Source organism: Epinephelus lanceolatus, chromosome 8, assembly GCF_041903045.1.
Source record: "Epinephelus lanceolatus isolate andai-2023 chromosome 8, ASM4190304v1, whole genome shotgun sequence".
NCBI lineage: Eukaryota > Metazoa > Chordata > Actinopteri > Perciformes > Serranidae > Epinephelus > Epinephelus lanceolatus.
In genome coordinates, this window is record NC_135741.1 from 23,590,924 (window position 1) to 23,603,885 (window position 12,962).

At 45.8% G+C, this 12,962-nt stretch overlaps 1 protein-coding gene across 4 annotated transcripts in view; it reads right to left on the reverse strand.

The window, feature by feature from the left end:
* Positions 1-12,962, reverse strand: part of rarga (retinoic acid receptor gamma a) — a 47,783-nt gene that overhangs the window by 11,970 nt on the left and 22,851 nt on the right. The window contains exon 1 of one of the 4 annotated variants that reach the window (XM_033629601.2): positions 10,219-10,769. The exons of the other annotated variants lie outside the window; for them this stretch is intronic. Within the exon in view, the coding sequence (XP_033485492.1) occupies positions 10,219-10,363 (145 nt within the window). The 5' untranslated portion in view covers positions 10,364-10,769. Of the gene's footprint in view, positions 1-10,218; positions 10,770-12,962 lie in introns of those variants that run through there. 4 annotated transcript variants of the gene reach the window in all.

The following is a 12,962-nucleotide window of genomic DNA, read 5'->3' on the forward strand; positions in this document are numbered from 1 at the left end:
GAGTAGTGAGAAACCAGACATTAAAACACACACACACACCCCTCTACAGGAATTTACACCCTTCTGTCAGAACCAGCAGAAAGCCATGAAACACAGAGAGAGACGGACACATGTGAACGCACATGATGCACACATATGATCTGAGTCCAGACTGATGTGTGGAGAAAAACGCTTTAACATATGTCAGCTGCCTTGAGTGCTAATGACAAAACTCTGGACTTTTGAGAGTGACACAACATGACATGGTCTTACAAACTCCTGCCAACACACACACACACACACACACACACACACACACTTCGCACTTCTTTATCTTTCGCTCCCCCGAAGAAAGCGTACAAGCAGAGCAGGAAAGGCGGCAGGTGGGATAAGCCTGTATCCTCAGGGCACATTTTAAAAAGTGGAATTACCCTTGCAGTCTGGTGGTGCTCTGAAAACACCCTTTCTTCTTTACAGCACCTCATAAAGGCCCTTTTGATATTTTCTTGATGGAGTCGGCCAAGCCAACATTTGGCAGCAAGCAACACCCCCCCCTCCCCTTTCCTGCACCACACAACCCTGTCAAGAAACACACAAGTTGGCTTCAAACAGACAAACTTGCACACCAAGCTGCCTGTCCCCCATGAACCTTGCAAAGGTTTCCTTCAAACGTCCTTGAACAAAACCTGAGGAAGGAGGTATTAAAAAAGAGAGGGGAAATTAAAGGAAGTGTACTTTAAATGAAAGAATTTTAGCCTTTTATGGGTGGTGCAGGAAAGAGCAGACAGTCAAGTGCAGATCTGTGGAAAAAATGTGCCCCCTCATCCCTGCGGTGAGCTCCAGCTGACTCTTCATCTGCCCACCAGAAGACAGAGAGGAACACAGGCTCTCCTCCGGTGACTGCAGAGTGAACCCAAACCTGGCAATGCGGCGCAGGCCTGGGCCATTGATCATGTCAGCAAGACAGGACAACTCACGGGCAGGCGAGGAAGCAGACAGAGAGCGGAGGCAGGCAGACGGGCGAGGTGAGGAGAGAAGAGGGGAGAGTCATCGAGGCAAACCCCGAGTCCTTTGATCCTCAGGTTGTTTCTCATCCTCCCAGACTTCCTCTCACCATCTGTAGCCCTGGCTCTCACCTGTCTGTCTCTGGCAAGGCCACTCGCGCTCGTTCAATTGCTATTGCTTCCTCTCCACAACAATAGAAACCTACAAAAGTAGAAGTAGCCGGCCCTGGCTGCAGCCTCACTCTGTCAGAGGAAGTGAGGGGAAAGGAGGATAACATAAACAACAACAGTAGTATTCACTCCAGCTCATTGGGGAAGCACCGCAGACCAAAGCGTGCAAACGCAAACCTCTTATTGGAAGGAACAAGCACACCCACAAGTAGTAACCCACAGTTAATTCCCACTCAACATGTAAATGTGTGTGCCCATGCGTCAGCTCACACGACACTAAGCGTTTCCTCTTGCTTTTTTCCTCAGCCTGGCCATCTAACTGATGTCTCCATCTAACAATCTGCATTTACAGCTACGGTTTTACTCTATCTTTTCACTTGTAAAGGACTCTCAAAACAGCTCTATGAGAGAGATAAAAAGCAAAAACAGAGACAGGGAGTAAGATTAACAGATTGACAGTAACAGAGCAGCCAGAAAATGACTGTGGCTTCCTGATGTCTGAGTGAGTTGCAGTGCATGCGTGTGTGTTGATTTTTAAACCACTGGCACAAAGTCCCCTAAAACTGGCAAAAACACTCGCAGTCATATCAGATGTAGAAGTCGCTCTGAGAAACTTCTGCTTTGAGTAGTTTGGTGGGGCAATGATGCATATCAGAGTTTTTCACTTTTGCTTGGCAACCAACCGCCAACAGGTTGCCCAACTCGGCGTCTGGGCGGAGGCTGTCTGAGCACTGACAAGAAATTCAGACTGGGGCCTCAGTGATTCACTTCCTTCTCTGTCTGCCTCTCGATTTGTTGGAAGTTCCATGGTAATATGGGGCAATAACGTCACATTTTGACATTTAGACTATAACCATTCAGGCAACATGAAAACGTCACAGAGAAGGCAAGCAATGCCCATTCAGTCAGTTCCCATAACAGAAGTGCACCCTGAACTCATTCAGCATTCCTGAACAACACATAAATCATCCCGAGCAGCCCTGAACTCCTTTGCTGGATCACTTCCTGTCTAACTGGCTGTCTGTCTGGCTGGCTGGTTTTCTCTCAGTGTTTTCTGGCAAATGTGAGGTGCTCAAACAGTGGAGCAGGAGCTGATAAATCCAGGCCTACTGACAGGATGACTACAGCCGGCTCTCATTTAATCACTGGTCATGCTACAGTGAAGACATGGATGTATTCTCTGAGAGTAGTCACTGCAGAGCATATGCTTTTTTTTTTCTGTGTCCATGCATACCTGCTCGTGAGTGCATGTCATGTGTGTAGGTGAGAATGCACTTCTTGTGTCAGATTCAGAGCAAGACATTTCCTGCAGGGGCCCGCTGAGGCAGTGAGTGTGTTTACACTCACTTCAGTTACCTGGTAACTGTCTTTTTTCTGCAGTAACCTGGTTTATTTTTTCTTACAAAAACCCCCAGATTTAGACAGCTATATTTCTGCAGGAGAAATCTGATTTCATAGCCATGTTTGCGCAGGTTTATAACAGAGCCAGCACAGGGAATGCATCGCTGTGAATGCAATGCAGCAGGATGAAAGGAAAGGTCATTACTGTAACTGTGCATCCATGTATCCAAAATAAATACATCCAAAATCTGACTAAAACAGAAACAGAAAGTAGAATAAATAATCAGTTTCCACAGCTGTGGATGGAGTAGTAATATGCGCACAGTAAAAAGGAAAACTGTGTGGTCTTGGATCAAAAATATGACAGTAGGTTAGAGAAATCTGATCACTCACCAGCTGTATGTAAAGTTTTCAAGATGTGGACACATTCTCCTGTTCCCTGTCTTAACCTGATTTCTGCGTATAACCTGATTTCATTTGCACGTGTAAATGGAAGGTGCTTTTGGACCAGGGGAACTTTTTTTATAGTTCCAAGAACCTAGTAGAAGAAACCTCCTTTTTGTTGTCTACGCACCAGAGGAACTGGGAATGATCGTAGTTATTTAACCCCATTTTGAGGAACCACTTCAACTCCTATTTCAGAGTAGGCACTCTCCCAGCACAAGTGAAGTAAGCATATTGGTCCAGATGTCATAAGTGCACGTTGATTGGTCTAACACAGCCAATGCAACATCAGCAATCCCCATTTTTTAAAAAAACTTGTTAGCCGTGTAAATTACACAAGTCACAAACAACAGCTTGTGACAAAAAAAATGGAACACACGGACAAATGGCCCGCCAGTGAAGTCTAGGTTTTAATGACCATATACTGTATGTGACGAAGGAAAAACAACATGATTTTTACTTGTCAAAGCGAAATGGACGTTGCTATATAAACCACCAGTTTTACAGAACCTCACATCAGTGTTCAAATTGGCAGTGCAAATACACACAGAAAAAAATAGCCTTGAATGAGTGTAGTTTCTTGGGGGAGCTCCCCAGTGTGCAGTTCCTCTCAGGAGTCCCCAGAACTGTGCGGTCTGAAAACGACTATAGTCAGTGGGTAAACAAAAAACAAATACCTCAATATCAATATTATAGCAATATTGTAGGGTTAACTATTGGTGCTTCAGCAAAATATTTACACAACGAGATTTTTGATAAATAATCATCAGTAATGTGGATTTAAGGATTAAGTGGGTAAAGACAGATAATAAAACAGCTAGAACAGCCTGGTAAGTTCAGAAAATTACATCACTTTACTGTAATGCAGCTTTAAAACCAGGAAAAGACAACACTTACCACATTTAATTCTTTAATTTTTTTTAATTTTATATACTTTATTAATCCCAGAGGGGAAATTCAATTTTTCACTCTGTCAATTACACACAGGTCCGAACACACACGCACAAACTGGACCTATACATGCACTAAGTGGAGAGATGTCAGAGTGGGCTGCCCATGACAGGCGCTCCGAGCGGTTGGGGGGTTCGGTGCCTTGCTCAGGGGCACCTCGGCAGTGCCCAGGAGGTGAACTGGCACCTCTCCAGCTACCAGTCCACGCTCCATATTTTGGTCCGGACGGGGACTTGAACAGGCGACCCTCCGGTTCCCAAGTCCCTATGGACTGAGCTACTGCTGCCCCCTAACATCTAAGATGAGATCTAGTCTCATATCATGATATAAATATAACATTGACATATTTCCCATTAAAAAGTCCCAAACTGTCGGCTAGGCACACAATTACAGGCCTGTTAGAGTACAAACACACACACACCTGTTCCCCCTCAGTGATCACACAGGCAAAATACACACACAAACAAATGATGTAATGAAAGTAGTATATACAAATGAACTCATGCACCACTTCCAGAACAGTGGTCATGGCAGTTGCACACATGCACATTGGCAGAATTTGACTAATGTCCAAGCGAAAACAACGCCAGCGGGCCTTCCCTCCCCTCCCTCCGTGCCTCGGCCAATTTCTCTTCCATCACTCTCCACCCCTGAGCCCAGATAATAGCTGTACTACACCAGCCGCCCACCACTCCCTGCCAAACACTGTCGGCTGCGTAAACACAGCCCATTCACACATACACAGAGGGAGGACAGTCGGGCTCGTCTGAGTTTCTAGTCCCGGCTTGGCCGTCCGAGCCCTCCGCTTCTCATAACAGTGAGCCCCTAGCAACGCTTGAGCCAAGCTGTCAGTCAATAACACGGTGGTAACAGAACTGCTATCTTCACACTCGACTCACACATGGCTCCGAGCTGACATATGCACACTCCTATATACTGTATACTATATACACAAACACACACAAGAGCAAGAGTACATTGCGTGCTCACCAGCGAAATAAACTCTCACAGGTGCATGCGTGAGTACAGCACACACACACAAATGGCAAGGTGCATGCACACACACACACACACACACACACACACACACACACACACACACACGCACACATGCACATATACAGACACTGCCTGCCAATTGCCCACGCCTTTGTACAAGGGAAAATGTGCCTGGCAGGCAGAGAGCTGTTCTCAGTAAACAGCTACAATAGCAGCAGCCAGACATGGGTGTTAGGGTGGGCAGCCACAATACCTCTGTGACCAGCAAACTATTGTGAAACAACTTACAAAAGTCCACATTTTATACTCTGCTGATACAAAGGGGCAAACTGTTGGCCCAGTTGCCTCATAACAGCCTGTTCTGTCATGTTGTGCTCTGCAGTTTTGGAGCTGAACGAGACTTGTTGTAATGTTTCCGCGTAAGCACTCTTGTGAAACACTTCTAAAAAACATCAGGAAGATTGGACAGTGAGTCCGAGGTGACAGATCCAGCCTCCTCACGGTGGTTGATGAGTTTTATTTACAGTGGTGTGACTGACGCTGCAGAGGGGCTATAAACGCTGTTAAGAACGGAGCTGGATTCCAACACAGGACTGTGGAATCCAGGCTGGCACATTGTCTGTCTCTGCATTTGACACAGCAGTCTGGGTGCCCGAATGCCAGCCAAACCGGCACGTAAACACTGCATACATTGACATATAGGAGTTCACATACAGGCTCGACACACGCAAGCACGGGCTGACACGCTCATATTTATGCATAAGCAAAAACCACACATGAAAAGGGGGCTTGTGGAAATAACTTTAAGCAACTGCAGGGATTGAAACTGTTTATTTATAGGCGGCACTGCCTATTAATGGGCTCGGCTATTACTGCAGGGCTGAGACGGATCTGTTAGCAAGGTGGTGTGATACTGCAACACAAGTAGTCCTTATACTGAATATGGCTTCATGCTGTGAAAATGTTTCCATGTTGTAATGAAATATATACAGTAAATATCCTATTACTAACCTATATGGTTAGAATTGACCTAAATCATATTTAAAGTCCGGGTAAAGTAAAGTCTAAGATTTCTTTCTAAACACATTATACATGTCAGAAATACTTGTTGAAACATGTGTAAAGGGAACTGTGTAGGACTCATTTATAGAGTTGGACTGTAAACTGATTTTCACAACTTTCATGATCAGGATTTTTTGGGGTGGGCCTGAAATCACGGCGCAGCTAACAAAGCTAACGTTAGCAGGCGTAGTATCATTGTCATATTATTCATTCCCTGTGTGTGAGTGGAGAGTTGGCTGTGCTCAACAAGCTCTCTCAGCTATTTCAATCTAATAAATACTTCAATAAAAAACTGTTAAATGTCACAATCATAAAAACAAAAGCAAATAGCCATCACGAACATACTCGTTTTAGCCCAATCATGAATCTTACTGTTCACTGCTGTGGATGTGTGCTTTGTGCTAGCGTTAGCTGCTGTTAGCTGCTAACAAGAGTCTATCACTATGCAGTGGTTTGTTCATTGGCTCAGGCTGTGTGTGCTTTGTGCTACTGGGTTAGCTGCTAACAAGAGTCTGTCGCTTTGTAGCAGCTCGTTCTTTGGCTCAGTGCCTTCAGCTGACACGTCCCTGTCACTATTTTATGACCATCATTGAAATTTAGCTGGGTGGTAAGTGATTCATTTTTCTATGGTGTGACAAACTCATAACCCATATTTATTTTGGCTTTACCCACACTTTAATATTATAGGTTCAGATTTCATTCATTGTCATTGCAGAGTGCAAGTGGAAATACGACAAAATGATTTTTGCAGTTGCCTAATCTATTTCGAAATACAGTATTATGAAGACATACCGACAGCATATACACATACATTGCCACATATAGTCTATGCATGCACACACACTTATATACACCTTCCCTAATGCGCCTTTTCCCAGCAAGCAGCTTAGCGAAATAGCAGCTCTCCATTCACTGCACTCTAAAATTAGTCGCTTTTCCGATTACAGTTTGGAATTACAGCACAGAAAAGGTTCCTCTCATGCTTCAGTGTTTTGTACATTTCACTCTGAACTGATTTTCTACTTCAAACAGCTCATTTAGTTGCATTGGCATAATTGTTTTCAGAGACAAGTGAAGGTCTTTCCCTCGGTCGTATCAATTACGACTCAGTGACCTTGGACCAGCTGACTACTTAAGCCTTTTAACTTCAGCACATTCATTTGACATTATCTGGAAAGGATCAACAAGGTTTATGTATATAACAGCACTGACACATCCTCATTAGAACTGCAACCATGGCACTATAAGTCTCCTTCATCCTCTCTTTCTCTCTCTCACACACACATACACCACCCCCCCTAACCAAGATACCACTATCTATTCCCAGTCCTGCCCCCTCAGGCATTCTAATCTTTTAATTGAATCTTTTGTAATTATAATGAAATAACTGCGGACTTCCATCAGGGAGAAAATGATCGGGGGCCAGAATGTGCCAGCGGTCACAGGAAGCTCTTATTTCTCTGCCATTGCTGCCGAGATATACCCCCATTTCAATTAGATCCTCAATTCACATTTGAACAGCACATTAAGGGAAAACAAAGAGACGTGTGTGCCTGTGCATGTGTGTGATTACACACACAGTGATGGATCACTCTGGCAATCTGTTACTGCCATGTCACTCTCTTGTATGTATCGCTCGCGAGCATCACAATTAGTATCCAAACAGTGTTCAGAGAGATCGAGCCACGGGTATGTTTTGGTGAGAATAACACATTTCCCCTTCTTCTGACCCTGGAGAACTGCTAATCGTAATTGCCTCATTCTTCTAAGCAAATGAACATTGACAGAGAGGGGATCGGTCTGCATAGGCTCTCTCAAATGGCTTCCCTGGCAGTTGACTAATTCAGTTCTCATTGACGTATGACTAAATCAGTGTCCATTATCCTTACGCGCGGGGCAGCTCAGATGTAGTACCAGGTCCGTGGTATAAGGCACTTAAGAGCATTACACAAGCCAAGCTGGTTGAAAGGGTCTACTTTTCAGCGAGCTGACAACGCCGCCACACATGGTGTAGATCTGACATTGGCCAGGCCGTAGCCTCTCACTAACCTCTGACATTGAGGTCTTCCACTGGCGAACAAAAAAAACAGGAAAACTGACCACACACTTTTAAGTCCTCTAACTGTCCCGGGCCAACGGCCAACAACAGTGACACTTATCACCGCAGGAGATTTACAGCCAGCACAATAGGATATACTCATTTAGGGTAAGATTTAAGGGGCAAACGTTTTTCAGATTGTCACACCAAACATTTGAAGATTTCTACTTTGTCGTCATGAAATTCTACCCAAAGCACACGTTTTCCCACACTGTTTAATTATTTTTACAAACCAAAAAAAAACAGTTTGACCATAGTAATTCACTGTTGAGTATCATGCCAGAGCCAGGTGACTCCTTTTACAAATCCATTGGTTATTTTTTGTGTGCAGAGTGCGTGCTGAGTGCAAGCGTGGCATTAGGAGCCAGACAGGTCCCTCTGTTGTGCAGCTGGGCTGGCTTAATGAGATATCAGACTCAAACATCAATTCATCAGCCTCATTGATGAGGACAATGAGGGGCAACCGCTTCAGCAAAGAGAGGCATTATATGGCTCCTCATGCGGGATAGGGCTGCCTTGTTTACAAAGGTTATTGGGCGCAGAGGGCTTGAAACAGTACACCACACCAGCCTCCACTTTGCTCTGCTCTGCTAGACTCAGCTCCCTCACCCTCGGGGCAGCTTCTCAGGAGTGTTTTTTTTATCTCTTTGATTTTCTGGAAACAAAGACCCAAAAGAAAAATGTACTTGTGGAATCCGATGGCCTAATTTTCAAATGTATGCAAGTGTGTGTGGGTTAAAAGGCGAGGCCATAGAGGCCTGATTGATTAAATAAACAAATCTCATCTTGTTATCATCAGGGCTCCCCTTGCTTTAAGCAGAGCAGGCTGGGCTGGCTGGAGTCCCCCCTGGCCTCGGCCTCCACTGACAGGGCATCTGTCTTCATTAAAGCTCAGCCAGTGTGCATGACAGCCACTGAAACGCTGGTGTCTTCACGATTAATGAAGACAGATGACTCCCCCCGAGAGGCAGTAAAAAGGAACAAAAAGCAGGAGGACGAACAAACAGAAAAATACACACACAAAAATTCAGAACCAAATTCAAAACGCTTCCCCACAAAGAAAACAAAAACACAGTTCAGCTGTTTATCCCTCTGCTCTATCTCTTCTTGTATTCTTGATTGTTTTTCCACTGTCATATCTGGCTTGGCTTCCTCCACACTTCTCCCATACCATGCATACACACCCCCCACTCCTTTTCCACTCTCACACGCTCTCTCACAGCAGTAGCGGCCCCCTGGAAGTGTATGGAAATGGACCCCAGTTTTGTCTGTCCAGAGACAGGCCTGTTGTTAGAGTCAGAGCCTTGTCTGAAGTCAGAGGAGGAAGCAGCATGAGGAAAAACGAGACTGAAAAAATGCGAGGAAAGAAAGAATATCCCTCAGCTTTTTAAGACTGTGTATGCATTCCACATTTCTAATTTATTCATCCATTTATTCATTAAATAATTCATCTACTTATTAATTCATGGCTCCAGAGGAATATCATTATCCATCTCGTATCCAGAAGCATAAACAAACCTCTGACCTATGAGGACTGCGGCAGCCTACACAAAACTTTTAACATATGTAGTACAGAACAGGCTATATTCGTCGATAACCTTTCAGGCGACATACTTCAGTGATCAAACTTGTAGCGTCAAACCCACATTAAGAGAGAACGATGAGCTTCGCCTGTTTGAGTATCCAAAACCGCCAGTGTTCTCTCTTCCTGACTGTCTTTCATCTGTGCATACTCATAGTTTTGTTTTGAGCATACAGCACCTGGCAAGGTCAAACCTCAGGTGGCTCCACATTGTCACTGAAACCTGACTCCATGGGCTCAAACCCACAAGTCAAACATGGACACACATGCACACATACGCAAGTACACGAAAACACAGACACACACAGCGCGTATCATATCATAGCAGAGAGTTTCTTTCAGATGGCTGAGCAGCTCAAACTGGCTGTGGGCTGTGGGGGGGGGGGGGAGGAGAGGAAAGGAGAGGAGAGGAGAGGAGACTGTCTGTCCCAGTCTTTTCCTGTGCTGCTCTCTAGCCCCTGACAGCAGCCCCCTTAGCCGAGCCCTGAGGGGTAAGCAAGCCAGCAGTAAGAGAGAGACAGAGAGAGAGGGAGAGACAGACAGACATTATTGTGTCATACGAGAAATCCAAACAGTATGCCACTTACACTGAACGCTGGCACTGCCTGTCCAAGCGAAGGGGTCCAGCCCCGCAAAGAAGGGGCTCGCCTTCCGCAGCATGCATGCACCGCGGCTGGTGACATCATAGAGCTGACGGGGGCCCATTCCCAGAGCCTCCATACAGTCGAACATGGCACCCCCCCGCCCTCGGCAAAAATCACTATGAGCGCTCAGTCCTGCCTGCGTCCTGCGTCCTGCCCCTGCGTCCACCGCTCACGTCACTCTCTGAAGCAGTGACAACAACAAACAGCAGCAACAGCTAGCTGAATCTGCTGCCTTCCCCTTCCCTGCCTTCACTTATCTCTCACTGTCACTCTCTCTGCTGCCCTTTCCTGCCGATGCTGGAGTTTCCCCTCTTTCCCTCTCAGCTGGAATGCAGATCTGGTTCCTGCCTGGCTGAGCTGAGCTGAGCGTGACTCTGACTCTCTCTACTCTCCCCCTGCCCTTGGGTGAGCTGCTCCCTGTCTGCTGTAACAGACCTAAATAACAGCCTCTCACAGCTCTCGCTGAGCCCCAGACACGGCGGAGCGAACCAACTGCCTCGGCATGACGCTCTGAGAGGGGGTGGAGAGAGAGAGAGAGAGAGAATGCCAGAGAGGGAGGGCTAGAGCGAGGGACCCAGGAGGAGGGAGGGAGGGAGAGGGAGGAGAGGGGGCCGGCCAGCAGAGCCTGCACTGGAGGAAGAACTGATCTGGTTAGAGGACAAAACTCTATTCCCATTCTTCTTTTGCTTTTTTTGTCCGTGCTGCTTTTGTGTTTCATATTTCAGCCCAGAATGCAAACAAACAGTCCCCCTCCCCTCGTGTCCCATTCAGATCTGGTCCCTGTCTCTGTCTGTCTTTCCATCGCACCTCCCCCAGTTCCCCTGCAGTAAATATGAGCCCCCTCCCCTCCCTTCCCTGAGCCCCCGTCTCTAATCATAACCATATTAAAGTCCAGCCACTGGCCGGGTGAGTATGTGTGTGTGAGAAAGCAAGCCAGAGAGGGAGAGGGAGAGAAAGAACATTGTGCTGTGGTTGAACCCAGAAACCAGATGCCAGGGTAGATCCCTCCCTCCTCTCTGTCTGTTTGAGGGAACAGAGGATGGGCAGTTCTCTCTGTCTCTCCCTCTGGAAGTGCTTTAACAGTGATGAATGAGGGCTGCCTTGCTCAATCCCCGCCGTGCATTTACACAGACAAATACCCCCAATATACAAACACACCATGTGCCGCTCACACTTCTCGCAGGTTCTCTTGACCTTGTTTGTGATTTATCTCTCTGCAACCGTCACGAAGAAATACACAGAGATGCAAGGATGCAGATGTGATGTGGCTGTCAAACATTAAGCCTTCTTTAATGCAGGCTGTTACGCGCATCTCTAAAATAATTCAATATAAAGCATAGCAGTGCCCTCACAGTGACGGTAAATCAAAGGAAATCAATAGGCGGTCAATAAAAAAAAAGTCTGTCACTGGTCCTAACTGTTGCTCAGCAGACGGATTGACTCTGGCTGTGCTAAAGCAAACAGCCCGATACAATGGGAGATATATGATAATAGAATGGCTTTAGTCTGTGTGCCCCGCACATTCATCTCCCCCCTGTCAGGCCAGTAAAAGTGGTACAGCCCAGCAGGCAAAAAAGACAACATTTCCTGTCAATCTGTGCTGCTGGCTACGCTCTCCATAAACACACAGTGCCCTCCCCTCCCTACTCCTCGTCTGTCTCACACTTCACTCTTTTTCCTGTCTCATGAAGGAAACCGTGTTTTCATGTTTCGGGCTCTTCTGAATGATTTCGATTAAAATGTTTATTGACCTAAAAGCTTTTCCTTCAGTTGAGAGCTCTTGTTTATTTTTGTTGAGCTGGCACACTCGAGCAGTCATATACACACATGTGGGCCTTGCACACACACAGGCACACACATTTTACAGCTCTTTTGTTGCATCAAACAGTAAACAACATCAGTAGTTTTTATGTGTTTCTTCATACAGCTGTCGAGTCATAAAGAGGAAGCTTTATGACAGCAGGAATAGGACAGTGAGGCTAGATAACACACTGTTATATATCAAAGATGCCCCCTGCTAACAGTTTGTTGTCAAACTCTTTTCTTTTTCTACCTCTCCACCCATTTACACAATAATCCCAAAAAGAAAAAAAAAGTCCTGATCTGGATGCATTTCAGATTAAATCATCGCTGCCACGAGTCACATTTTTATGATCCACAAGCATTCTTCTCACACTCGTCTTTCGTCTGTTTCCTGTGTTTTTCTTTTTTTCTCTCTCTTTCTCGCTGCTAGTTTCAAACAGCATCCTGGAAACTAAAAACTGGCTAATCCCCTGGTGTTCAAATGTTCTTTGTAACATCAGAGTTGTTTGCCAGGGCTGCTCTCTGGACCGGCAACACAATCGATTTATAATATCATGTGCTCACACTTGAAGCTCTTTTGTTTTTGGAGATTTATGGACCTTATCTGACGCTCTCCTGGTTTTGACATTTCTTTTTTACTGTGTTTGAGACCATAATTCAGACCACTAACCCCAGGTTCTCCACTTATTGGCACACAGCGCTGCGAGCTGAGAGTCTTCCAGCGCTTCAGAGGGTTTTGCAGAGCGAGTTTAGACATCTAATCTACACATACTCCATACTGTTGCTGACCCAGGCCGGTCCCTGCCTCCCCTCCCTCCTCCCCTTCCTTCCCCAGCCAGAGAGGTTGAACTCTAGAAGAAACCCCCACTGGGCCACTAACTTTC